The 27,682-nt window shown below is 48.3% G+C and overlaps 2 protein-coding genes across 15 annotated transcripts; one reads left to right on the top strand and one right to left on the bottom strand.

Annotated features, from left to right (window-relative positions):
- Nucleotides 1-549: 549 nt before the first annotated feature.
- On the bottom strand, nucleotides 550-19,168 carry Pld2 (phospholipase D2). Of its 13 annotated transcripts, none has more exons than XR_001779917.2 (25): nucleotides 18,046-18,486; nucleotides 17,706-17,815; nucleotides 17,467-17,597; nucleotides 17,221-17,363; nucleotides 16,740-16,845; nucleotides 16,594-16,659; nucleotides 16,018-16,076; nucleotides 15,807-15,899; nucleotides 15,565-15,717; nucleotides 14,383-14,532; nucleotides 7,397-7,480; nucleotides 7,196-7,274; nucleotides 6,096-6,206; nucleotides 5,792-5,962; nucleotides 5,199-5,325; nucleotides 4,498-4,616; nucleotides 4,270-4,383; nucleotides 3,977-4,081; nucleotides 3,710-3,798; nucleotides 3,496-3,609; nucleotides 3,166-3,328; nucleotides 2,930-3,064; nucleotides 2,599-2,752; nucleotides 1,538-1,652; nucleotides 550-1,321 (listed from the first exon to the last, which is right to left on the bottom strand). XR_001779917.2 is itself a non-coding variant. In XM_011248794.2 (25 exons), the coding sequence occupies exons 2-25, from the start codon at nucleotides 17,812-17,814 to the stop codon at nucleotides 1,097-1,099; spliced, it is 2,802 nt and encodes a 933-aa protein (XP_011247096.1). In that variant the 5' UTR covers nucleotide 17,815; nucleotides 18,452-18,591; the 3' UTR covers nucleotides 550-1,096. The 13 variants fall into 13 exon arrangements, 10 of the variants coding, with proteins under 10 accessions (XP_011247096.1, XP_030101520.1, NP_001289404.1 ...); XR_001779918.2 differs by having other exon boundaries at nucleotides 3,279-3,328; nucleotides 4,498-4,603; XM_011248794.2 differs by having other exon boundaries at nucleotides 3,279-3,328; nucleotides 18,452-18,591.
- A 2,538-nt stretch (nucleotides 19,169-21,706) lies between these two features.
- Nucleotides 21,707-26,534, top strand: Gm40193 (predicted gene, 40193). Of its 2 annotated transcripts, NR_169177.1 has the most exons (3): nucleotides 21,707-21,906; nucleotides 22,854-22,966; nucleotides 26,265-26,534. NR_169177.1 is itself a non-coding variant. In NM_001384255.1 (2 exons), the coding sequence occupies exons 1-2, from the start codon at nucleotides 25,721-25,723 to the stop codon at nucleotides 26,426-26,428; spliced, it is 237 nt and encodes a 78-aa protein (NP_001371184.1). In that variant the 5' UTR covers nucleotides 25,712-25,720; the 3' UTR covers nucleotides 26,429-26,534. The 2 variants fall into 2 exon arrangements, 1 of the variants encoding a protein (NP_001371184.1); NM_001384255.1 differs by lacking the exons at nucleotides 21,707-21,906; nucleotides 22,854-22,966 and adding an exon at nucleotides 25,712-25,793.
- Nucleotides 26,535-27,682: the final 1,148 nt, after the last annotated feature.

Raw genomic sequence — 27,682 nt, 5'->3', positions numbered from 1 at the left:
CACTCCCTTCCATGAAGCCTTCCTAATTCTCCACTCCCTCTATTTTCTTCCTGCTTCTGTGGCTGTCTGTGTCAACATTTTTCTTTTCTTTCTTTTTTTTTTTTAAGATTTATTTATTATTATATCTAAGTACACTTTAGCTGTCTTCAGACTCACCAGAAGAGGGCCATCAAATCTCATTACGGATGGTTGTGAGCCACCATGTGGTTGCTGGGATTTGAACTCAGGACCTTTGGAAGAGCAATCGGTGCTCTTAACCTCTGAGCCATCTCTCCAGCCCCAACATTTTTCTAATTGCAAAATACTTCAGACTTACAAAAAGTTATGAACATATGTATCGCTCGCACGCGTGCGCACACACACACACACACACACACACACATTCGTCTACACATTTGAAGGAAGGAAGGAAGGTAGGAAGGAAGGTAGGTAGGGCAAGCATCACAGAGATGCAGGCAGAGGAAAGCAGTTAGAAGTGAGGCAGAGGTAAGGATGGGTGTCCAGGCAGGGGTGCCTAAGACAACACTCATCTCCAAGAAGAGGCATGGGCCGTTTCTACACTTTTATTTATGAAATGCTTGATGAACCAGTACAAAGTTAGTGTCTGTCAGCAGGCTGGCGGAGGCAGTTCTGGTGTCTTTCCCACCACCATTGGTGGAGACAGTGGTCAAAGTGGCTCCATACTCCCTCCATCTTTGCAGCAGTGGGCTGGGAGAGGCCCTGGGGCATGTAGGGGGTTCAAGGGCAGGAGGAAGAGTGAGATGAAGAAGACCCAAGACAGGAGTCCCTTTTCCTGGAATAAAAAGGCTTGTCCTCAGGCTGCCTCGTAGGGCTAGGGTTCTATGGCGTAGTGGTTTGAACTTGGTGACAGGAAGGCAAACCTCTCTACAACTCTCTCCTGCCTCCCCAGGCCAGACTTGGGAGTGCTTCCTTTGGCTACTTCACAAGTACAAGTCCTCTGTGGTTCTCTAGGAGTCCTCAGAGATGTCCTCCCAAAGGATCGAAGGGCACTGCCCTCAGAACTCAGGGTTTGGGGCAAGGATCCAGGCACGATAGGGCCCAACGGCTCGCGGCTGCCGCTGAGCGCAAGCCTCAGCTATGTCCACACTTCTAAAGGTATCATCCCTTCTTTACTCCCCAGTGGGGGCAACAAGGACTCGTCCTCCAGAAACTTGAGGGGGAAGTGAACTAGGTGGCCCTGGATGTGGGCAAGCTCAGACTGAGCCAAAGAAGGGCTGACTGTAGCCAAGGACTCCACAGCCACATACTCCCGGAGAGCCCGCAGGGAACGGGTAGCATTGGACGGCAGGCAGCGGAAGATCTGGAGTGGAAGGGAGGACATGAGGGAAGGAAGAGTTAGGATCATTATGTCCCCCTGGACTCTGTGCTGCCTGGGCTGGACTCCTCGTTCCCTATACCACCTCTCAGTAGCCCTGGGCTACCGAATCCTAATTAAAATATGCTCCCGGTTCCTTCTCTCCCTTCCTCGAAGAATAACCCATCAATTCCTCAGGCTAACCGTCCCCACAGCTTCCACCTGCTCATAGATGGTGGCATTGTTCTCCGCTGTTTCTTGCCACAGCTGGAAGAAGTCATCACAGACAGGGTCTCGGAGATCCAGGTCTGGCCAGGTATTTGCCCCAAGAATCACACTGTGGAAGAATAGTCCCAATGGGCCAAATTTAGATCCTTAAAGAATCTGAAGAGTTGGTACTTCAAAACAGATGTGATAAACAGGAACAGGAAGTATCATCAAGCCTGCTGGAGCTTTGATTATCCTTACTTTGATTTTTTGTTTGTTTGTTTGTTTGTTTGTTTGTTTTTGAGACAGGATTTTTCTGTGTAAGCCCAGGTTGTTCTAGAGCAGCCTGGCTTTGAGCCAGAGATCTGCTTGCCTCTGGCTCCCAAGTACTGGGATTGTGTGCTTGCACCACCACTGCCGCCACCCAGCCCTGACTTTGATGTTTTAAAAAGCAATTACTTGGAGGCAGAGGCAGGCGGATTTCTGAGTTCAAGGCCAGCCTGGTCTACAAAGTGAGTTCCAGGACAGCCAGGGCTATACAGAGAAACCCTGTCTCGAAAAAACAAAAACAAACAAACAAACAAAAAACCAAGTACTTTAGCTGGGCATGAGAATTTGTGCCTATAATCCGAGCACTTGTAAGCCAGAGGCAGGAGGATCAGAGTTCAAGGTCAGCCTGTGCTGCATAGCAACTTCTTGGTTCAAAAAAATAACATTTAACATGAAACATTTTTTTTCTTGGTGCTGGAGAGATGCCTCAGCGGTTAAGAGCACTGGCTGCTCTTCCAAAGGTCCTGAGTTCAATTCCCAGCAACCACATGGTGGCTCACAACCATCTGTAATGGGATCTGACGCCCTCTTCTGGTGTGTTTGAAGACAACTACAGTGTACTTATGTATAATAATAAATAAATCTTTAAAAAAATATATACATACATTAAAGTTTTTTTTTTCTTTTTGTGTGTGTTCTTAGTTGGCTGATACCTTAACTGAATTAGTCTAGAAAACCCTCACATATAACTCAAAAGGCAGCCCTTCCCAATGCCCCCACATCCACCTATACTCCCCGCCTCCTACCTGAAACAGTGCTTCCGCAAACTCAAGGCAAATCTGCCTGCCTGGTACTCCACCCCATCCATGAGGGATGGTTCCATTTCTGTGTCCTTGATCAGGATGGCTAGCTCACTGTCACGCTTCCCCAGCAAGCTCCTGTCATTGATGTTCGCAGAACCTGGGTTCAAGGGCACGTTGTCTGCTTGGGCTGAGGAGGGCCTCCCCAAGCCCTCATCACCTTTACCAGAGCACTAGCCCTGAAGCGCCTACTGTGAGCTCCAACTGTAACTCTGTATCGCCCACCCTCTGACCCACCCCACCCGTCTCCTGACAGAAGACCAGGAGCAGCACTGACCAATGATGACTGTTCTGTCATCCGCAATGAGCATCTTGCTGTGGATATAGATGAGCTCAGAGATTGGGTGCCCGCCCAGCTCTCCATGGGTGCGAAGCCCACAGATGGACATGTAATCTCGCCACGCAGTCCCCACTGTACCCAAGAGAGATGGGGGAGGGGCAGTGAAGGGAGAGGTGTCCCAGGTGAGCAGATGGGGCTCCATCCCACCTCTCACTCTGGCAGTGAAAAGCCACCTGTAGTCTGAATAGCATGCAAGGATGACAGTTTCCTTCCCCAGCTCCCAGAACTCCAGCGACCCAAGCTGCCTCCCTGCTAGGGGTCCAGGGCTTGAGCCCCCAGCACTCACTGGCTGCTTTGAGACGATGTAGGATTGAATGTTCCCCACGACACAGGGTCCTGAGAGAGAAGAAAGGGTGAAGGAGGCAGAGGCTGGAGGAGGAAGAAGGGAAGAGCTGGGAGAGGCAGACCTAAAGTTCCTGTAGGGAGGGATCAGGACAAGGTGGCAAGGGTGCTGGTGTGATGGGGCCAGGAAGGGCGAATCTGGCTGGCAGGGAGTGGGTCACCTGTAGGTGAAGTGCAGAATAGCCTGGATGGAGTTACCACCCCCTGTGGAGATGTCCCCCTCAAAGCCAGGGAGCAAAGGCAGAAGCAAGTAGACTCGGAAACACTGCCCCTGTCTGAGAGAAAAATAGAAGTGAGATGGTCCCCCCAAACAAACTCCACCCCTCCATCTGGGCTTAACCAATGCCCCACCCCTACCCCCTCCACCTTCCTTACTCGTGAGCCTTCAGGATTCTGTCCACAATCTCATCGCCCACCTTGTTCAGAACTGTTCGCCCATCTGAGCAGCTAATGAAGAACTGATTCTGGGGCAGGGATCAAAGAGAGACATCAGCATCCTGGCTCTGACCTCTAGCTTCAGTCTGAGACCCTGCATTTGCTTCATATCCAGCCAGGCCAGCCCTCAAAGACTGATCCTACTGCCAATCCCAGTCCCTCGCCTGTGACCTCCTTCCCATCCCTCCACCATTGCCTCGGTCAGACCTCAATGTAGAGAAAGTGCTGGCTCTCTCGAATGGTATGTAGGTAGGCATTGAGGATGGAGTTCTCCAATGTCCCTGCTGACCATCGATCCACAGACCTCAAGACCTATGGGATGGTGAGTATGATGTAGTGTTTAAGTCCTGGAGAGGTGGAATGGGGGGGGGGGTGCAGGAGCAGTGGTAGGTACTCTCAGGGAAGAGCAGGGAGAAGATGGGCTGATGGGAGGGAGGGAGGGAGGGAGGGAGGGAGGGAGGGAGGGAGGGAGGGAGGGGCTGGCTGATCAGGACTGTCACCTGCACAGTGGCACACTGCCCGCCTGGGATCATGAAGGGGAGATTGTTTGCAGTGCTGGTGGACTTGGGCAGCAGGTAGGGGTACAAAGGTGTCTTATACCTGGCCTTGGTGGTCTGCCATGTGGAATAGCAGAGTCAGTAAAAGGTGGTAAGCTGAACCTGGCTCCTCCCTCCCTCCCTTCCCTCCCTCCCCTCCCTCCCTCCAGGCCCTTCGGAAGGACTCAGCACCTTGGTGAAATTCCAGCGCTGGATGAAGTGCCGGGCAAGGTCCCTGGCAGCTACTCCGTGTACAACCACTCCAACATCCCTCCATGGCATCCTGGGTGTGGTCTCCCTGTCGATGAAATCTGGAGTCCCGGGAGGGTCAAGGGAGACATTAGGGCTGGTGTTTTGAGGATGCTTGTTGTTAGCCTAGTTTCACGTAAACTTGACTCAAGCTAGAGTCATCAGAGAGGAAGGAACCTCAATTGAGAAGATTGGGCAAGCCTGACAGGCATTTATAGTTAGTGATTGATGTGGGAGGGCCCCGTGCATTGTGGGTGGTCCCCCTGGGCCGGTAGTCCCGGGTTCTGTAAGAAAGCAGACTGAGCGATCCGTGTGAAATGAGCCAGTAAGCAGCATCCCTGCATGACCTCTGCATCAGCTCCTGCTTCCAGTTTCCTGCCCTGCTTGAGCTCCAGTCCTGACTTCCTTTAGTGATGAACAGTGATATGGAAGCATAAGCCACATAAACCCTCTCCTCCCCAATTTGCTTTTGGTCATGGTGTTTCATCACAGCAATAGTAACCCTAACTAACACAAGGAGGAAAAGGAAGAAGATGCAGAGGAGGAGCCTTCCAGAGGGAAGGCAGCACTGTTCCTGGCCCATTTCATCCTATCCTCTGTCCCAGTTGCCAGTTCCTGGAGCCTTTGGGGGAAGGGAGCCTCACCTTCAAAAGGCCGGTCCAGCTGCACCCAGTCCTTGGTGATGAGGTTGCTGTAGTCCTTTCCCAGCCAGAAGAATTGGTTATGCGAGAGGTCTGGAGTGGCTGCAGGGTCTGAACCTAGTGTGGGAGTCTGTATGAAGAGCACACCACAGCCAGGCAAGGTGAGGTCATGGGACCAGGCCAAAGAGAAGGCATGTGCACTGCACCAGAGAGTCTGATTCCTCAGCCTCCCTCTTCAACTGCAGTTAGAGTCAGTAAAAATGAAGGGAGAGAGGGAGCTTGCTTTCTTTATTTCGTCCTTTCTTTCTTTCTTTCTCTCTTTCTTTCTTTCTTTCTTTCTTTCTTTCTTTCTTTCTTTCTTTCTTTTTTGTTTTTTGTTTTTGTTTTGTTTTTTGAGATAGGATCCCATGGTGTAGCCCAGGCTGGCCATAAACTTGAAATCCTTCCTGCCTGAGCTTCCTTAGTGCTGGAATTACAGATGTGGACCACCACAGTAGCTTGGAGCCTCTGAAAGGCTGGGTTGGCAGTTCTAGGAAAGGTGTAAATTTGGAGTACCTGGGTTTGTGGGGAGTGGAGGACAGCCCTGGGGCAATTACCTGTAAATGTACAGGTTCAGAGGGGTCACCCAGGTCAGTCAGTCGGTATTGCACGTCATCCCAGCGGCCGAAGGCCAGGTCCAGCCCGCCCAAGAATGCCACCACTTGGTCTACCACCAGGAGCTTCTCGTGATGAGCCCACAGTGTCACAAGGTCTGGGTGTCGCATCACCTAGAGTAGGGTGAAGGAGCACATGGGGGAGGGTTTAAGTGAGAAGATGGAGGATGAGACTTTTCAGGAGAGGAAGGGTTAAAGAGGACGGGAAGTGGCTGTGCTGTAGAAGGGACTCAGGCCTGAACGTCACCTTTATGTTGGGATGCAGCAGCATCAGCGTCCTCTTGCTGTAGCCACTGTTGATGCCCAAGGCCAGCTCCACTTCCTTAAACAGCAGTATGGAAACTCGGACACCTTCTTCCTGGTAGTGAGGGGGAAAATCAATTCCTAGTGGCTCTCCCTGAGTGGCCCTTATCCAACTCCCACGCTTAGGATTCCTGGATGTCCCTCCACCCTACCAGGGTGCTCTCCTACGTGCATCCAGAATGATGCTTACAGCAAACATGAGCTCGCCCACTCAATTCCCCACCTCCCTTTCATAATCCCGCCAGCCGGCTCCCCAACCATTGGCTCATCATCTTAACCACTGTCTATCATTCTTCTCTGTCACCTCCACCTTCCCGACTCACAGCTTTCCAGCCATCTCCCTGTTCACTGTTTTCCCCCTTTGTAACACAGTGTTTAGTCCACAGTGGTATAATACGCAGTAGTAGCCAAAGATAGTCTTCATTCATATCCTAGTCTTCCTGTTTCTATCTCCCAAGTGCTAGGATAACCAGTGGGAGCCACCACACCCATTTTCTTTCTTATTGTCTATCCATTCACCCTCCAACATCCGTGGATCCTTCCTCTTGTCAATATTCATAAATGCCAAGTGTGCGGGGCACACACTAATCTCAGCATCCAGGAGGCAGAGTAGGGCGGATCTCCATGGGTTCGAGGCTAACCTGATCTACACATTGAAGCTATTTAGTGAGACCTTGTCTTAAAACCAAAATGCTCATGAATGCTCGCTGCATGACAGGTGCTGTACTGTTGTACTGGAATGTGTGGTGTTGCTTAGCAAAGACACATAAACACTACACTCCCAGATAGTACAAAAAAGGGAAGGGTCTGAGGAGTGGGCGCCTAGTCTATACTAGTACCCTAAAGAGGGAACCAGGAGGTGATATTTGATAGACACTGAGCCAGAAGGGGTACGTTTCCCAGTCTTGAAGCCTCAGATTCCCAATCTTCTCCTTGGAAGATTCGAGCCGCAGTCCTTCCAATAACGTCCCCCCACAACACACACACACACACACACACACCCACACACACACACCCCTCTCTCCAGAGCCAACCACTCCTCACCGCCTTCCTCTTGAGCATAATGTCCAGTCTCCAGTCGTCGGAATGGGCTGGACGCTTCAGGTAAATTTCAGGACTCAACCTAGAAGCCAGGGCAATGGGTAAGGAGCAAGCTATGCTGAAGACAAACAGCCCCTCCTCCCTTGCCCCCCTGCGCTGTGCTGCTGCCCACTTCCCTTCTTGGGTGGACCTGACCTCACTCACCACCAGTCTGTGATGAAAATCTCCTCTTGAGCTCGCAGGATGGCATCTGCCACAGCAGCAAAGTAACCTGCCCCATTCACAAACCTGGGGGGAGTCCAAGCCAAGGAGGTCAGGGGAGTCAGAAGCCAGAAAGTTCTGGAGAGTGAAGACCGGAGGACAGCCATGGGTCAGAGGTGACAGCAGGGTCAAAGGTCAGGAATGATCAGAGAGGTTAGCTCATTCAAATACATCAGGTGGGATTATTCGGTATGGTGGTATGGTGTGCCAGTGGGAGCAAAATAAACATGACAAGACACACAATACATTAAAGAAACTGACCAATGATTGGGAGGACTAATACACCATATATAAAAGAGCTCCAGAAAACAGGAAGGAAAAGCAAACACAAAGAAAAAATGCAGAATCCAGCTGAAAATGAGCAGCCTGAGAATTGACAGCTCATAGCAGATATTAAGATGGGCAGTCACAGGGTAAGAAGTTCAGTTCTCTCATTAACAAGAAATTAGGGCAGGGTGTGGTACATAGGCCTGTAATTCCAGGCTGGGACCAGAGGATTACTAAGAGTTTGAAACAAGCTTGAGCTACATAGTAAGACTGTCTAAAAAGCAGCAAAAAAGGCTGGGCATAGTAGCACACACCTTTAATTCCAGCATTTGGAAGGCAGAGACAGGGTGGATCTGTGTGAGTTTAAGGCCTGCCAGGTCTATACAGTTATTTCTAGACTGGCCAGGAATACAGAGTGAGACCTTGTCTCTCAAAAATAAAAAATAGCTGGGCAGTGGTGACACATACCTTTAATCCCAGCACTTGGGAGGCAGAGACAGGCAGATTTCTGAGTTCGAGGCCAGTCTGGTCTACAGAGTGAGTTCCAGGACAGCCAGGGATACATAGAAAACCCTGTCTCAAAAAACCAAAAATAGGGCTGGTGAGATGGCTCAGTGGGTAAGAGCACTCAACTGCTCTTCCGAAGGTCCGGAGTTCAAATCCCAGCAACCACCTGGTGGCTTACATCCATCTGTAATGAGATCTGACTCCCTCTTCTGGAGTGTCTGAAGACAGCTACAGTGTACTTACATATAAATAAATAAATAAATAAATAAATAAATAAATAAATAAATAAATAAATGCCAACAACCCATAATGAGATCTGATGCCCTCTTTTGATGTGTCCGAAGTCTCTTCTACAGTGTACTTATTTATAATAATAAATAAATCTTTGGAAAAAATAAATTAAAATAAAAAAGAGGGGGATGACGGATGTATATATATATGCATATGTATATTTACACACATATATATGTAATATATAGTATATATATATATTCACATACACAATATATAATACCAAGAAATTAAAATTAAATACGTTTTTTGTTCCTTTGGCTTTTGATATGTTTTAGACAAAGTGTCTCTATGTAGTCCTGCTGTCCTGGCTGCCATGGAACACACTATGTAGACCAGGCTAGCCTCCAATTTACAGAACTCAGATTGCCTCTGCCTTCCTAGTGCATGTGCAACCATGCCTGGCTTAAAATTAAACAACTTTCTGGGCAGTGGTGGCTCATGCCTTTAATCCTAGCACTAAGGAGGCAGAAGCAGGTGAATCTCTGTAAATTTGAGGCCACCAGTTTGGTCTACAGAGCTAGTTCCAGGACAGCCAAGGCTACACAAAGAAATACTGTCTCACAAAACAAAACAACAAGAAATTAAGTAACTTTTAAAAAGGCGTCAGTGTGGTCTGCCAGGCTTGGTGTCTTGTATCCATCATCTCAGCACTCAGCAGGTGAAAGCAGGAAGATTGCTGTGAAGTTGAGGTTAGCCTGGACTACATAATGAGACATTGTCTCAACCAACCAACCAACCCAGAAAGTAGGAAGGGAAAGGATCTGATAACACAGTGTCAGCTCACGAAGAAGTGGGCATTCTCACAGACCACAGGAACCAGCTAGTGACTTTTTTCCTGATATTTTGAGACAGGGGCTCACTGTACAGTCCAGGCTGACCTTGGAGTTTTGACCTTTGGCCTCTGAGTGCTGGGATTACAGGCTTGAACCATCACGCCCAGATGATTATACTGACTTCTTTAGAAGATAAATTGACAGTACTATCAGAATATTAAAAAGTACATACTGTTTTTGGTTCCTTTTCTGAACCGCTAGGGATCAAACTCAGGACGGTGGACGTGCTAGGCAAGTGCCCTGCTGCAGAGTCATATCCCGCCCCACACAAACCTCCTTTGTTTTTCAATGTTTACTCTATAGTACCATTAAATACATATAGTGATTTTTTTACATTATCTCATTATGCAGCTTGCTAATCTGAAACCCTCTATGTACACCATAGAGGGACTCGAACTCACAGAGATACACCTGTCTCTGCCTCCCGGGTACTGGGATTAAAGGTGTAGGACATTACACCTGACCTGGATTTTAAAAATAAAAATATTTTTCTTTTTTTTTTTTTGGATTTTTGAGACAGGGTTTCTCTGTATAGCTCTGGCTGTCCTGGAACTCACGCTGTAGACCAGGCTGGCCTCAAACTCAGAAATCCACCTGCCTCTGCCTCCCAAGTGCTGGGATTAAAGGCGTGCACCACCACCGCCCGGCTAAAAACATTCTTCATTACACTGATTTATTTTTAGAGGGAGGTACGAGTTTCACAACACATCTGTAGAGGCCAGGGTCAATTTTAGGGATGTCAGTAGTCTTAGACTGTGTGGATCCCAGGGATCGAACTCAGATTGTCAAGCTTGGCAAAGCTTCTTTACCTGCTGAGCCACTTCACCAGCCAGTAATTGCATTTCTAGGAATACATATTCTAAATACTTAGGCAAATATTATGTTTATGGGGTACATTATGGGGTACACCCCCACCCTCTACCCCTCCTCCCCCGGCAACACACATATACAGCTGAGGACTGCTCGGTCTGGCCTCAATGAAGAAGACCTAACCCTCTAGAGACTAAAGGCTTCAGGGAGTGGGAAGATCTAGTTTAGTGATGTTGGGGGGATGTGGGCATCCTCTTGGCAATGAGGGAGAGGGAGGGGGGATGGGAAGCAGTTGGAAGGCGGACTGTGAAGGTGATGGCAACTGGACTGTGAAAAAAATTAAAGGATAATAATAATAAAAATAAGAACAAAAACAAGGTTAAAAGGAAGAGTTGACAATTGCACTTATGTTAAAATGAAAAGTAACACGTGCACATGCGTATAAAAACACACCGATGATGAGAGAGGACATAGACTGTTGCCAAGGTTACCTCTGAAAAGAGAAAGGCAACTGGTTGGAGAGGGCTACACAAGAATAGCACAAAGTAAAGAGTGGTAATTTCAATTGTTTGGAATGTCTGGTTGTTTTTATTTTAAGATAGAGTCTTGCCCTGGCTGGCCTAGTACTCTGTATAGTCCAAGCTGTCCTCAGACTTGTACCAGTCCTCCTGTCTGTCTCTCCAGTGCTGGGTCACAGTGTCCACCATCATACGCAGCTTGCATCTGTTTTATTAACGTGTTACTGCCTTTTGCCCCAGTACTGGGGATCAAAGCAGGGTCTCCCCGGTGATAAGCAAATTCCCTACCACTGAGCTCCACCCGCTCATTTGACTTCCCAGTCATGGAGGGGGATAAAGAGCAGTCCTGGCTCCCACTGCTAGCATGCAAATCCCAGTTCCACTGTTCAGGGCTGTAGGACCCTGGGTAGGCCTCCCAGCATTGCCTTGCCTCCTGCCAGATAACAACCTAACAACTGTACTCACCTAGCAGAGTTCAGAGTATCCAATATGTGAAACGCATTCATTCTCGACACAGAGTAAGCTCTTTATAAATAGTGGCTATTATTAATGTATTAAAGATAAATAAATCAGGGCTGGAGAGATGGCTCAGCAGTTATGAGCATTGGTTGCTCTTCCAGAGGTCCTGAGTTCAATTCCCACCAACTACATGGTGGCTCACAACCATCTATAATGGGATCCAATGCTCTCTTTTGTCTGATCCCCTCCTCTGTCATGAAGACATACATGCAAATAGAGTACTCGTGTGCATAAAATAAATAAATCTTGAGTAAATCGCAGCCATGTGTGGCAGCATGCACTTGTGATCTCAGTTCTCAGGAGGCTGAAGCAGGATTTGCAAGTTCCAGGCCATTTGGGATCACACAGTCAGACCTGGTCTTAAATAAATAGGCTAGGTCTAGTGGTGCATACTTAAAATCCCCACTCTCCAGGCAGAAGCAGGAGGATCACCGCCAGTTCAAGCCCAGCCTGTTCTACACTTTGACTTCCAGTCCTGCTCGGGCTACATCCCAGTGAGACCCTGCCTATGGCACACACATAAAGAAACAAACAGCGGGATTTGGGGGCATATGCCTGTACTCAAAGCACTGGGGAGGTGGAGAGAGCGGGGTCAGAAGGTCAAGGTCATCACTGACTACAAAGTAATCCTGGACCGCATGAGACCCTGTCTCAGAAAACCATGAACGAATGATTGGATAATAAATAGGCGGGCCTCCTGGTATAGGTCTCACTTCTGTTACAAAAGGAATTAAGGCAAGAAGAAGCAAATGTCTGAGGCCAGCCTCAACTCCATGAAACACTATCTTTAAAAGAAACAAAGTTTAATAAAAGCCAGGAGGATTGGAGAGATGACTAGGTCAGTAAAAAACGCTTCCTTCGTATGTCTAAGAACCTGAATTCAAGTCCCTAGTACCCACATAAAAAGCCAGTGTGGCCAGGCACATACCCTTAATGCTACCACTCTGGAGGCAGAAGCAGGAGGATCTCCGTGAGTCAGGCCAGCTGGTCTACAGTGAGTTCCAAGCTAGCCAGGGCTACACAGACAGTCTTGAAAAACAAACAAACAAACAAACAAACAAACCAAGGCCAGCGCACGTTTATTATCCCAGCACTGAGGAGAAAGACACAGTCAGACCCCTGGAGCTTGCTTGTCAGCCACTACAGTTAAATTAGGAAGTTCTAGGTTCAGCAAGACCCTAGCTCCAAAACACGAGGTGAACTGGAACCAGAGAGGTATCTCAGGAGGTAAGAGTACTTACTCTTCTTGCAGAAGACCCAGGTTCGCTTCCCAGCACCCACCCCACATGGCAGCTCACAACCATCTTTAACTCTAGTTCCAAGGGATCTGACAGCTCGCTTTCTGGCACCATTGGGCACCAAGCACATCCATGGCGTGTATACAGATAAAATATTCATACACATAAAAAATTAAAAATAAATCATAGATAAATAAGGAAAAACTATGGTGAAGAGTAACTAAGGAGAGTCTCAGTTGTCCTCTGGCTTTCTCATGCACATATACACATGTGCACACACACACATGTGCACACATACGCATAAGCACACACACACATACACCATACACACCATACACACCACACACACACACACACACACACACAAATAAAACAATAAAAGAAAAAGGCAGGGCTGGAGAGATGGCTCAGCGGTTAAGAGCACTGACTGCTCTTCTGAAAGTCCTGAGTTCAAATCCCAGCAATCACATGGTGGTTCACAACCATCTGTAATGGGATCCGACACGCTCTTCTGGTATGTCTGAAAACAGTGACAGCATACTTACATAATAAATAAATAAATAAATAAATAAATAAATAAATAAATCTTTTTAAAAAAAAAAAGGCAATGGGTGCTGGGCCCAGTGGCTTAAAGTGCTTGTTGTACAAACACGATGATCTGAATTCAGATCCTCAGCACCGAAATAAAAAAGCCCAGCAGAGCAGCGCAGTCTATAAATCCAGTGCCATGGCAGTGGGTCAAGATGGAAGATCCTAGAGGCTCGCCGCCTAGCCAGCCCAGCCAAGTCGGTAAGCATCAGGGTCAATGAGAGACACTCTCAAAAATTAAAATGGGGGCACTGGAGAGATGGCATAGTGGTCAAGAGCACTTGTTCTTGCAGAAGACCCAAGTTTGATTCCCAGCACCCATATGGTTGCTCACAGACATCTGTAACTCTAGTTCCAGGGGATCCAATGCCTTTTCTCTGGCCTCCAGGGTACTGCGTGCATGTGGTACAGAACTATACACACATACAAAGCACCCACATATCGTATTGAAAGAAAGAAAGAGAGAGAGAGAGAGAGAGAGAGAGAGAGAACGTCAATCTCTGGTACATGTGCATGAGTGTACAGTCTGTCTGTCTGTCTCACACACACACAGAGCTTTAGGTAGAATGCTAGCACATGAAGCACCCTAATTTTAACCCCCAATACTCCAATAAAAAACCATAACACTATCTCTTATAGAAAATTTCCACTCATGCCCTCTTTTGCCTCTGAAAAGGTTCAACCTCCCAGATTAGCACACTGGACTCAGCAAGACACGCCCCTCCTCTGACTGCTCCTTCCCACTCCAACAGTAACCAGTCCTCTTCTTCACCAACACTGCATGCTTCTGTGTCCTCCTCCGCCTGGACCACTCTTCTCCATTTTCGTTATCTTTCTAAAGGAACCTCAGAGCTTCGCCTTCTGGAAGTCTGTCCTGACCTGCTCCCTGGGATAGGTGGCCCCTCTGTGCACCCCTCCCTAAAGCCACCACCAGGGTGTCGAGTTCACACTGTTCTATAATTAGATCACCTCCCTCTCTAAACCAGAGAAGCCTGTGTCTTAATGCCCTACCGGACGGAGCACATAGCAGGTGCTTAAGATTCAAATGCATACTAAAAATTTAAATGATAGACCAAATCAAAAAGACTCGGGGATCCCCTCAACAGAGGCTCCCTGTGGGTGAAATGTTCATAAGACTCAGGAATGTAAGAGAACACAGAAGATGGCCAAGTTAGGAGGTCCTCAAAAAGCAGACAAATCAAAGTGGTTAGCGAGGTTATGGGGTCAGGGAGATGAGAGATAAAGAAGTAGGGTCATGAGGTCTGAGGAGATAAACGGGAGGATGAGGAACTCAGAGAATAGCCAAGGAGGCGAGAAAGCCACATAGAAGTTCAGAAGGGACAGCAAGGTCTCACCACCGGGCCAGGGTGCCGGGCCGGGGTGGGGCATAGCTGTCATGCTGATGTAGCTGTAGAAAATCTCTGCCCGAACCCTGTGCCAGCTCCGTGATCTCCTGGCCCCACCACCGTGCCTGCCGGTAGCTGCTGCATTTGAGAATCAGGGACCTGGGCAGAAATAAAAAGTTGTACCACTAATCCCTGTCCTTCATGCCTACACTCTTGCCTAGAGACCTCCCCTTTTGGCTACTACCTTTGCTTACTTCTTCCATTAACTTCTAAGCTAGAATCCATGGACATAGTGAATGTATCTGCTTTATTCCGAGTTGCATTCCCAGTGACCAATACTGTATTAGAAACTCATTATTGTTGAATGAACAAATAGAGTTTCATTCTCTTCCCTTCTCTCTCTCCCTCCCTTCCTCCTTCCATCTCTCCCTTCTTACCTCCCCAACCCCACCTTCAACAGAGTTTCTCTGTGTACAGCCCTGGTTGTCCTGGAACTCACTCTATAGACAAGGCTTGCCTTGAATTCACAGTGATCTGCCTGCCTCTGCCTCCTGAGCGCTGGGATTAAAGACGTGCACCACTACCATCAGGCCTCTTCATTTTAAGAGAGTTTCACTATAGAGTTGTCAAGCCTACAAAGCCATTCCTCCCAGCCCAGCCTCCCAAAGGGCTGGGATTACAGGTATGCAGGGCCGTGTTCTGCTTCTTTCCTCTCCTTTAAGTTTTAGTGTGTGTGTGTGTGTGTGTGTGTGTGTGTGTGTGTGTGTGTGTGAATGTGTGTGCGTGCATGTGCACGTGCCCAGGTGTAAGTAAAGATGTCCACAGAAACCAAAAGAGGGCATCAGCCTCCCTAGAGCTGGAGTTACAGGTGGGTATAAGCCATCCCATGTGTGTGCAGGGAATGGAACACAGTCAGGGCTTCCGCAAGAGCGCTACTCATTCTTTTCTCTCCAGCATCCGCCCCCTTTTTTCTAAACTGGAAGACTACCCTGTCCTCATTTATTCCAAGCGCCTGTGCTATAAGCTTTTACTCTAGGAGTATCCTAAATATGTGAGTAGATTAATTCCCTTACTCAAAGCTCTGGCCGGGCCAGGGCACAGAGGATTGAAGAGCCTCCCTTTTCCCCCATGGTCTCTCCTGCTCAGCTCCCCTTAGGACCACAGGCTACTCTCATAGCCAGGAAGCCTCACCTGTGGGAGGTGTCGATCCTCACCCCATACCGCGTCTCTGTGCTCCTTTTTCCGACCTGGACCTCAAAGCCAGGGTCAAAAAGCTGAACAAATGAGATGGCGCCGGTCTCCGGGCGCATGTACAGCAGGAAGGAGTCCTTCACCACCAGCCACCTGGAGCGGAAGGGCCGTGTGGTATCATCCAGGTCCTCCAGGTCTCCCTCTTCCTGCCCACTGATGCCTTAGCTCCAGCCCTTGCTCACCTCTTGGACCATCGATAACAAACTTGGTCTCGGCCACAGAAGGTGAAGCCGGGAACTCGATGCCCGCCCGAGCGCTTCCGGATCACCCCTTCCCTACAGGGACAAGCAAGATCATTGGGGACCCTAGGCACACTGTACCGAGTTTTATTTTCAAGCAGGAAGATGGAGACTTATGCCTGCTGAAGGCTGGGTAAGGAGTTCCCACACTCACAGTCCTTTGGAGCCAAGGTCTGGGATAAAGGAAAGTTGACTGACTTCCAGAAATTCTGTCTGCAGAGGAAGAAATAAGTTTAGGGGGAGACTTGGCTTTCAGCCTCCCCTGCCCTACTAACTCTGCACCCTTTGTCCCCTGGGGATCTGATGATCCTCATCTACTTCAAAAAACACAAGCATCCTAGGGTATGTTGGCACACACCTAATACCAGCACTTGGGAGCAGAGGCAGGTGTATCTAGGTCAGTTCAAGGCTAGCCTGGTCTACACAGAAAGTTTAAGGCTAGCCCAGGTTTTACAGTAAGACCCTGTTTTGTTTTGTTGTTAAGAATAAAAACAGGTGGGCTAGAGAGATGGCTCAGCAGTTAAGAGCACTGACTGCTCTTCCAGAGATCCTGAGTTCAAATCCCAGCAACCACATGGTGGCTCACAACCATCCCTAATGAGATCTGAAGCCCTCTTCTGGAGTGTCTGAAGACAGCTACAGTGTACTTACATATAATAAATAAATCTTTAATTAAAAAATAAAAACAGGAGGGAGAGAGAAGGATCCACCCAGGCATCCAGGACCTTACCATGGCGTGGTAATTGCGATAGAAAGACATGGTCAGGAGGCGGTTGAGGTAATTTTCCAAGTATTTCTGAAGGGAGACGGAAAAGAAACAGATGTAGCCAGAACCTTTTGCATACTGCACACCTTGCTACAGGACCTGCTGCATACCTGTTTGCTGGCTGTGTGTCTGGCAGAGCCCTCAGAACCTCCTCGGGGTAGGGAGGGTATATCCTCGGCGGCTGCCTCTCGGGCTGGAGAATGGGTCACAGCAAAGCTACAGAGATGAGAGAAGACTCAAGAAGGAGCTGGAGACGGGGCCTTGGAGGAAGAAAGGCTAGCAGAAGAAAGAAAGAAAGAAGAAAGGCAGAAGAAAGAAAGGGTCTCTGTCCTGGGAATGGAGACAACTGGGAGGAGGGGGTTGCTAAGGACAATTCTGGGCATCCAGCCTGGCTAAAATATTGGCACAGTACTATGGAGGAGATCCAAGCAGGGAAAGTTTCCTGGGAACCAGGGACAAGGGAGGGGGCACGGCACAGAGCTGAGGAAGGAAAATGCCCAGGGGATAAGAGTCAGACAGACAGGAGTGAGTGAGGCTGCCATGGGGTGAGAAGTACCTGCCTTTCACGGGAAGCAACCGAGTTCTACTCACCGAGCCAAAGGGAGCAGACTCATCAAGACTTTGTGTCTCTGGAGGTCCCGATGCAGCTCCTGAAAGTGTCGGAACTTCTTCTTGGTTGTCCAGGTAAAGTCACCATGCGTCAAGCGAACAGAATATAGAGTACAGGTTCCCACCTGGGGATATGAAAATCTAAAATATGTCTTCTGGCCCAACCCAGGCCTCCACTTGGGCCAGGACTCCCTCTCTCGCCTTCCCTGGTATCCGCTGGTGACTGACCTTGGATCCGCTGGTGTATCTTTCGGTGCCCACCACCTGGGCTATAACAGGGACCCCAGGGGCGAACACCAAGGGGTGTGCTTTCAGAGGCTGAAGGTCATAGATGGCCAGATAGGGATGCATTCGATCAGCTGGGAGGGGAAAAAAGCAAAACAAAAACAAAACAACCCAAGGGTGTAAAGATCTCAGGAGGCCTCAGATCCCTATCTCCCCTCTCTGGGAGCCATCTCCCTCTATACCTGGATCCTCTCCTTCCCTCAGAGTGTCAACCTCATCTGGCTCCATGTGCAACTGGCTGGAGTTCAGATAGTCCCCATAGGGAAAGAGGTTCTTCTGGGTTACAGTCATCCTAGGAATATGAGGAAGCCTCAGGAAGGGACTCGCCCTACAGAAACACCCCTTCCCCATCCAACGCCCCCGGTCGGTCCTCTCCCGTCTTACTCAGTGACTCTCAACGTCTAGGGTTGTAGACCGACGCCCCTCTAACACCCACCCCTGCAACCTCCATTCCCTCCCCCAGCCTTCAACCAGAGCCTCTCAGCCCCGCTTCTCATTCCAAATTCAGGTCCAAAAAAGCACCTAGCTAAGGTGGGATGGCCTCGAACTGGGGCGAGGTTAAGTCCAAGGGAGGAGCCCTGGTGACAGCGAGGCTCGAAGTCAGGTCAGACTGGCTGGAAGCAAGGGTCCGGGCGGGAATGAGGAAGTTGCGCGCTCCCCGCCCAGGAGAGAGATCCCGAAATCTGGACGAGCGGCTGAGTCAGAAGGCCGTTGCAGCTCCAGCCCGACAGCGTCCCCGCCCGGTTCCCGGGGCTCCGGACCTCAGCCGCGCCACGTCCCGGGCCCCCGCACCCTGGATGCGGACCCCGGCGCCCGTGCGGGTTCGCAAGCAGGCAGAACTCAGCCAGGAGCCTACACCCCAGAGGGCCGGGGCGGGGCCGGGGTTCAGAGCCTGCCCTCGGGGGGCGGGAAGGCCCCCAGGGCTCACCTCCACGACTGTCGCGTCGACTGGGTCCCGCCCCCGCCGTCCTCTGCCCGCCCTGCGTTAGAGACGCCCGGGCCCGGGCCGCCCACTCCGGAGGCCGCCCACTCCCCAGGGCTGTCTTCTTCCTCCAGCTGCCCTCGGGGCACCTGCTGGCTATGTCCAGCACCCCCCAGTGTGCGATCCACGTAGTGCACATTCCTCTACTGCGCGCGCGCGCGCGCGCGGCCATTGGGTAGTCTGGTCCCCAGCACTGCCTGGAATCCGGGCAGAACGGCCTGGGTTGCGAGGACCTGCAGATGTCCCCTTGGTGGGCCCGGTACAGATAGCCTTTGTTGATGGAAGGTAATAAGAGCATAAAAAGCCGAGTGACTGCCAAGTTCGTTGCTGTATGAGAAATCGCATTCTTCATTCTTGAAACGCTCTTTTAACGCAGGAGTGATTAGCCCGACACTGAGCGACAATAACAGACCAATTTCGGAACCTGGAACCTAATCGCCTGTAAATTTCAGTCTGGAAAAAACTTTTTTTCCCCAGATCCTAAAGGCTGTCCTTTTTTTCCCTTCCAAATTTCCGCTGAATCATCATTTGAATTGTTTTAGGTTTTGTTCACTGGAAATGAACCTCCAATAAACATTTATGTGCCAGTCATTTTTGTGGACTTATTATTTTAATTCCTCTTCTGTAAACAACTAGAGTGGAACTACTGGGTCATATAAGTGTATGTTTAACTTACTGTTTGCTGTCGAGGTCTGGGCTTGGCAGTTTGTAGCTCAGCAGCACAGAGAATTGGAGAGAGTATTGTGAAGCTTGGGCATTGAGACCAGCTGAGGCTACACAGCAAAACACTGCTGAAAAAACAAACCCCGGGGCTGGAGAGATGGCTCTGTGCATGAGCTGAGGACCTGAGTCTGATTCCTAGCACCCACATGGCTGCTCACCAAGCAGTCCCCAGGGGATCTGATGTTCTCTTCTTGCCTCTGTGGCCACTGCACACACAAAACATTTATACACACAAAGCCAAAATAGAGAAAACAATTAAATACAAAAACTTTCCAAAATGGCTCTTCTATTTTATATTTCTAAAAACCAGTGTATGGTACTTCTGTTGTAGCTGCTCCATAGCACGGTGCACATTCAATTCCATAGATCCTTCCTGTTATCCATTAGAGTGGTCTGAAAGGTTTACCACTGCAGTCTTAATTGTACATCTCTGAATATTAACAGCGTTAACTGTATTTCCTATTGTCTTAGTTAGGGTTTTACTGCTGTGAACAGACACCATGAAAGGCAACCCTCATAAGGACAACATTTAATTGGGGCTGGCTTACAGGTTCTGAGGTTCATTATCATCAAGGCCGGATCATGGCAGCATCCCAGGCAGGCATGGTACAGGAGGAGCTGAGAGTTCTACATCTTCATCTGAAGGCTGCTAGCAGAATACTGGCTTCCAGGCAGCTAGGATGAGGGTCTTATAGCCCACACCCACAGTGACACACCTACTCCAACAGGGCCACACCTTCTAATAGTGACACTCCCAGGGCTGAGGATATACAAACCATTACACATATGCTTAAGTATCTTGATAAAGTATCTGTTCATCTTTTCCTAATTAAAAACCTTAATACATATGTGCATATCTATATATTAGATAGGATACCTCTATGTCAGTGGTTTTTCAGCCTGCAGATATCCTGCATATCAGATATTTACATTACAATTCATAACAGTAGCAAAATTACAGTTATAAAATATCAATGAAAATACTTTTATGGTTGGGGCTCACTACAACATGAGGAATTGTATTAAAGGGTCACAGCATTAGGAAGGTTGAGATCCACTGCCCTATGTAGTCCTGGCTGGTCTTGAAATCACTATATATAGATAAGGCTGGTCTCAAACTCACAAGAGATCTGCTGTCTTTTCCTCTAGACCCTACATACACACACAAAGTATTTTTTTAAGTTAAAAAAAAAATCCAGTTGGGCAGTAGTCATTCATGCCTTCAATCTCAGTATTTGGGAGGCAAAAGCAGGTGGATTTTTTTTTCTTTTTTGTTTTGTTTTGTTTCCTTTGTATGTGCATGAGTACTTTGCCTGCATGTGTGTATGTGTGCCATGTGCATGCCTAATACCTGTGGAGGCAAGAGGACAGTGTGACCCTGGGACCAGACTACTTACAGTTGTGAGCTGTTATGTGGATGCTGGAGATCGAACCTAAGTCCTTTACAAGAGCAGCCAGTGTTCGTCACTACTGAGCCACCTCTCCAGCCCCTCAGGTGGATTTCCATGAGTTCAAGACCAGCCTGGTCTACAGAGCGAGTTGCAGGACAGCCAAGTTTACATAGACCCTGTCTTGACCCCTCTCCCCTAAAATATAAGCATATGTACAGAAAAATGTATACTCAGATGCTCAGAGCAGCATTATTGCTAACAAGCAGAAAGTGGAAAGGAGCCGGATGGTAGCAGTGCATACCTTTAATGTCAGCATCAAGAGGCAGAGGCAGAGACACAGATTTCTGAGTTCAAGGCCAGTCTAGTCTACAGAGTGAGTTCTAGGACAGCCTGGGCTACACTGAAAACCTTATCTTGAAAAAGCCAAAAAGAAAGTGGGAAGGAGACAAAGGGACACGCTGATGAAGATATAGCCGTGCCCTGGACTATTCGGCCATAAAGAGAAGCTATGTATTGATGCATACACTCCTCACAGGAAGGAACTTTGAAAACATCGAGCTAAGTGAGATAGACAAAAAGCCACGCTGTAAGACTCCACAGCATGGTCATTACTTTTCTCCTTGCTGTGACCAAATACAGGCATAAAGCAATTTACTGGAGATATGTATGTATGTATGTGTGTATGTATGTATGTATGCATGTAGTTAGTTAGTTAGTTAGTTAGTTAGTTAGTGGCTCCTGGTTTAAGGGAACACAGCCCACCACAGGCAGAAAGGTGCAATGGTGGACTACTTGCTCATCGGGGGAGACAGAGAACAGAAAGGTGAGTATTGGTACTAAGATGGTTTCCCATGGTTCCCCTTTTCCTCACCGCAGGACTCCAGTGCATGGGATGATACCATCCACATTCAGCTCAGGTCTTTCTTCTTCAGATCCGTGTCCCTGGACAGCAGAGTTGGGAGTTACACTTGTATTCTCAGCTTAGACCACTGGAGATCATTAGGAGTTTGAGGCCAGCCTGGGCTACAAAGTGAGGTCCTAGCTTTAAAACAAACAAGCAAACAAACCTCCTCTCTGAAAACATTCTCACAGGATTGCCCAAAGTATGCTTATTCATGCCTTAGGTGTTGTTGTTGTTGTTGTTGTTGTTGTTGTTGTTGTTGTTGTTGTTTAGAGGCTGGCCTACAGCTTGCTCTGTAAATCAAGCCGGCCTGGAATTCAGAGATCCACCAGCCATTGTCTCCTGAGTGTCGGGATTAAAGTTGCATGCCACCACAGCAAGCTCAGGTAAGTGTTTTTTTTTTTTTTTCATTTTACCTGTATGTGTGTATGTTATGAATGTATGTATATACACCATGTGCATGCAGGAACCCAAGGAGGTGGGTCAGAAGAGGGCCTCAGTTGCTCTGGAATTGGAAGTACAGGGGATTGAGAACTGCTCTGAGTGCTAGAAACTGAACCTAGGCCTTCTGTAGAAACAGTAAGTGCTTCCAACTGCCGAACCATCTCTTCAGCCCCACTCAGGGTGGTTCTTAATCTAATCAAGTTGGCAATCAAATTATCCATCACTGCTCTAAGCCCTGATCTGAGCAAATCACAAGGAGAAGTATTTGGGGGTGGGAGGGTTGGGCAGAGAAAAGGTAGAAGGGACGGACCGGCTTTTCCTGTATTTTGTCTTAGATGTTGCTTCAAAATATAGCAAATAAGTATCTTATCAATATAGATTAATCTAAAGAAAGAAAGAAAACAAAAACAAAAAACAAGAAAGACTAACCAGCACACTATGGACTGCTCAGGATAAAGAAAGTCCACAGAGAGACAGGAAGTAGATTAGTGCCTGTCAGGGCTCGGGAGAAGGAGGGTTGAGGAATGATTTCTAATGAGTACAAGGGTTTCTTGAGGGTAATGGAAAATCTAAAATTAGTGGTGATGGTTATATAACCGTGTGAATATAGCAAAAACCACCATGGAATTCTGTCTTAAAAGGGTGAATTTTATGTATGTTCTGAATCCTGTTGTAATAAACTATAAACTACACAAACTGTTACTATAGATAAACCATTATGCTGAAGGAAAGCAAACATAAAAGAGTAACAGAGTCTGATTACATTTATACCAAGTTCTGAGACAAGAACAGCCCATAGTCATGGAAATCAGATCTGGGGTCGCCTGAGGCAGAGCATGGGGAAGAGGTGTTTTATATGGGAAATTTCTCCAATAATGAAATGTTCCAGGGCTGGGGAGATGACTTCGTGGATAAAGTGCCTGGAGCCGAAGCATGAAGACCTGAGTTCAGAGCCCAAGTAGTCACATAGAAGCCAGGCACGTGGCCTGGGGAGAGGTATTGGTGAGTGCATATGGACCAAGGCATGGTGGCGGGCAACCCCAGCACTTTGGGGGATGGAGACAGGAGGATTTCTGTAGTCCTAAATTCAGTAACAAGACCCTTCTTCCCCAAAATAAGATGGTGGGGGGGGGGGGCAGTAAGATGGCTCAGAGGGTAAAGGCTCCTGCTACAGAGCCTGACCACCTGAGTTTAATTATTGGACCTCTCAGGGTGTTAGAAGAGAACTGACTCCAGCAGGCTGACTTCTGACATTCACAAAGGCTAATGTGGTGGCACTCACGTGCCCCGCCCCCTCCAAACATGCACCCAGAATAAAGTGTAATTTAGAAATAAGATGAAGAATGATAGAGGAAGTTACCTGATGTTAACCTCTGGCCTTTGCACACACATGCATGCACACCCACATGAACACACGTGCACACACACACACACACACACACACACACACACACACAAAATGTCTGATTACAAAACTCAGTGAAACTGTATGGTAAGATATGGGTGTTCAAGATATACAAACTTAGCGTCTTAGTTTGGTTTATGTTGATATGTGAAAGACCATGACCATAACAGCAGCTTGGGATGACATGGCAACACACACCTTTCATCCCAGGACTCAGGAAGCAGAGACAGGCCAGCCTGGTCTACATTGTGAGTTCCAGCACAGCCAGGGCTACATAAAGAGACCTTGTCTCAAACAATACAAAAAGGAACCTGTCTTTGGTTTATACATCCCAGAGTGTCGTCTACTGATGGGAGCCGAGGAAGTAACTCAAGCAGAAATCATGGAGGACACTGCTTCCTGGCTTGCTCCCCTGTGTTGCTCAGCTTGTTTTCTGTGACATCCCAGGACCACTTGGCCAGGCCTCCCACATCAATCACCCATCAAGAAAATGCTCCCACAGGCTTGCCCAGAGGCCAATCAGAGGGAGAGCATTTCCTCAGTCAAGGTTCCCTCGTCTCAAAAACTACTAAGGAACACAGTTTCAATAAAGTTTTTTTTGAAGGGGTAGGAGGAAGGTCTCAATGTATAGTCCAGGCTGGACTTGAAGTAGAAATACTTCTGCTTCTATCTTCTGAGTATTGCTGAAATTTCAAGGATGTACCACCCTTGCCAGCTCAATTTAAAAACAAAAAGCAAAACCCAAGTGTGGTTATTTGAATGTGCTTGGCCCAGGAAGTGGCACTATTAGGAGGTGTTGCCTTGTTGGAAGATGTGAGTCACTGTGGGGGTGTGCTTTAAGACCCTCATTCTAGCTGCCTGAAGACAGTCTCTTCTTGGTTATCTTCAGATGAAGATGTAGAACTCTTAGCTCCTCCAGCCCTATGTCTACTTTGACACTGCCATGCTCCTGCCATGATGATAACCTCAGAACCTGTAAGCCAGCACCAATTAAATGTTGTCCTTTGTCATGGTGTCTCTTTCACAGCAATGGAAACCCAAACTAAGACACCAACCAAGGGTGGTAGCTCTCACCTATAGTAGCAGCACTTGAGAGACAGAGGCAGAATAACAGGAGTTCAAAGCTACACTTGGCTACATAGAGAGTTTGTAACCCTGTCTCGGAAAAATGAACAGGCCAGGTAGTGGTGATGCACGCCTTTAATCCCAGCACTTGGGAGGTAGAGGCAGGCAGATTTCTGAGTTCGAGGGCAGCCTGGTCTACAGAGTGAGTTCCAGGACAGCCAAGGCTATAAAGAGAAACCCTGTCTCAAGAAAACAAGCCAAACTAAACCAAATCAAACCAAACCAAACCAAGCCAAACCCCACATGGATCTTATAAAGAACAGATGTTACGGACAGGGAAACTGGCTTGAGGTGTATGAGATTGCACCGTCTTCACCTTTTTATGTGCATCTGACTCTACTATAAAGACCTTGTCTCTCAGTGACCTCCTTTCTTCATCTGTAAACTCAGGATAGAAACAGCAAGCGCCACCAAGGATCAGCAGCCGCAGAGTCCTTGCCCATTGTACAGATAACCCTGGGCCATACTATGAGATCCACACTGTAAAACAGTAGCAATGACAAATAACACATAGGCTTGGTGGTGTTTGCCTGTGATCCTAACAGTGAGAGGCTGAGGCAGGAGAATCACCAAGAGTTCCAGGCCAGTCTGAGTTAACATCGTGAGACCCCATCTCAAACCAAAACCAGAGAGTTACCAGACCATTTAGTGAGAATGCATTTCTTCCTCAGGATAAAGTTTCTCATGCTAAAAACGTAGTATTCCATTGAATTTTTATGCCTTGGGTCTTTTTAAACTTGTGTCCTAAAATAAAATGTAAAAAGAAAAGAAAACGGCGGCAGGGAGGGGAGAGCTTGGTGATGGAGACCTCACCCAGCATCCGGGAGGCCCTGGGTTCTGTTACCAACAGTAAAAATTCAAAGCAAAACAGATTTCACTCCCAGCCGTGTGTAGGCTGACCCCAAGCCGAGGGGTGTTGTACTACTGGATACTCACTGTCATGGCACCCCTCTGCCTGCCTCTGGCATAAAATGCTTCCCAACGTCCTCCTTTTACATGGGGATAAAAGAACCCCAAATCTAGAGGGCACCAAATGTAGGTATTTGAATGGGGTATCCCCACCCTCTCTCCCCTCCCTCTCCCCCCTTCTATCCCCTGGCGCCTATAATCACCGGGCGGTCTGAGGCTAAGTGGTAGTTTTGCCCATGGTGGGGGGGACTTGAAAACCACACCCCTCCCCCTGGGCCCTCCTGGCCCTTCCCAAAGTCCCAGTCTCCACTATTGAGATGGGTCTGAAGGGGGCTTGGTGTTTCCCATGCTGTGGGTGCCGGAGACAGCGGGGGACTGAAAGGGAAACAGGTAGGGGGTATTCTGGGGGTGGGGGGAGAAAGGGCAGACTGGCATGAATTGGTAGGGAGATAAACCCTCAGACCAGGGTAGGAAAAGGAGCCTGTTGCCTAGGTGAGAAGTGGATATCCCATGTCTCCTCGGAGCTGCCAGGAGATTTTGTAGAGAGTACTGCAAAATGGAAAGATGGCACTTTGCCTGTGGTAAAGTGTGAGAATTTCAAGATGGTGACAGCTGATTACTGCTTCAAGCACTAGGGTGCTTTTGAGCAGGAGAGGGATTTGGAGGGGTGTCTCTACAACAGCCCGAGCCCTATCTTGGGGAGGTTGGTCCCATTGTAGACACTTCCTCACTGAGGTCCTCTTGCTCTCAGAACACTCTCACTCCCATCTAACTTTCCTCACAGCTATGGTGGGAGGTGCAGGGGAGTTGAACCCCAACCCACCCCCTCTAACCCTTCTTCCTCTTCTGACCCCCTTTTAGGCCTGAGACCTGCTTCCCCTCCAGTTCCTAGTCCAGCTGTAGCCCCCACTGTGACTGGAGGACTGCCTTCCCCAGGGGCTGGTGCCTACTTAAGCCGGAAAGCTCGTCTCTCCTTCCGCCACCAGCTGCATGACGTGGCGTCAGCCAATGACTCCACCATTTGAAAAGGACAAGCAGGGGCTAAGCCTCCAAGAACTCTTAGCAACCTGTCACTAGTCTCAGTGGACCCAAGACGGTCATAACCTCATTAAATTCGTTCAGAGTCACAAAGGGTTGTGTTTGAGTGTTGGGTGAGGGTTATTGGGGACCAGTATGCCAGGTCTGGGGTACACGGCTGAGGCGGAAAGTGCCTGATCAGATGGGAAAGGTATATATGAGGCAGGTCCCAAGTACGGCTAATAGGAAAGGTACATTTGCTGAAATCAGGCTTCAGAGATGAATGTGAGGAAAGTGAACTGGGGGAGGTAAGGGTGGTCAGGACAGAGAACAGAACTAAGGAGTTTATTATCTAGGGCTGGGTTGGGGAGATGACCCAGTGGGTAAAGATGCTTGCTGACTAAGCTTGAAGATCTGAGTTTGATCATTGACTCCCTTGTAAAAGCCAGATATCCAAAGCACAGCTGTAATGCCAGCGCTCCTACAGAGAAATGGGAGGTGGAGACAGTACACAGCATAGGAAGAAACAAGCTAGACCTAGCCTTAACAAGGTAAAGAGAAGCTGGGTGTGGTGGCGCACGCCTTTAATCCCAGCACTTGGGAGGCAAAGGCAGGCAGATTTCTGAGGCCAGCCTGGTCTACAAAGTGAGTTCCAGGACAGCCAAGGCTACACAGGGAAACCCTGTCTCGAAAAACAAAATAAAAAAAAACAAAACAAAAACAAAAACAAAAACAAGGTAAAGAGAGTCAACTCCAGGGCTGGCAAGATGGCTCAGCAGGTAAGAGCACTGACTGCTCTTCCAAAGGTACTGAGTTCAATTTCCAGCAACCACATGGTGGCTCACAACTATCCGTAACAAGATCTGGTGCCCTCTTCTGGAATGTCTGAAGACAGCTACAGTGTACTTACATATAATAAATAAATAAATCTTAAAAAAAAAAAAAAGAGAGAGTCAACTCCAAAAGTTGTCCTCAGAACTCCACATGTGTGCTGTGGGGCAGGTCTCTCTCTCTCTCTTTCTTTCTCTCTCTCTCTCTCTTTCTTTCTCTCTCTCTCTCACTAAATAAAACCTTTAAAATTTTTAAGCTGGAAGAGGGGTGGGTGAAAAGAATGTCAGAGAGGGAGACTAGGACAGAATGCGGAGAGATGTTTTTAGGTGGCACAGTCTTTGAACTCATGAACCCACAAAAGTTGTACAAGAGAAAGGCAGTCAATATTTCAGTAAGGTAATCCCTGCACTTGGGAGGCAGAGGCAGGTGGA

The sequence above is a fragment of the Mus musculus genome, chromosome 11 (assembly GCF_000001635.26).
Source record: "Mus musculus strain C57BL/6J chromosome 11, GRCm38.p6 C57BL/6J".
In the NCBI taxonomy this organism is placed as follows: Eukaryota; Metazoa; Chordata; class Mammalia; order Rodentia; family Muridae; genus Mus; species Mus musculus.
Note: the sequence above shows the minus strand (reverse complement) of the source record. Positions and strands in the feature narration are given on the sequence as shown.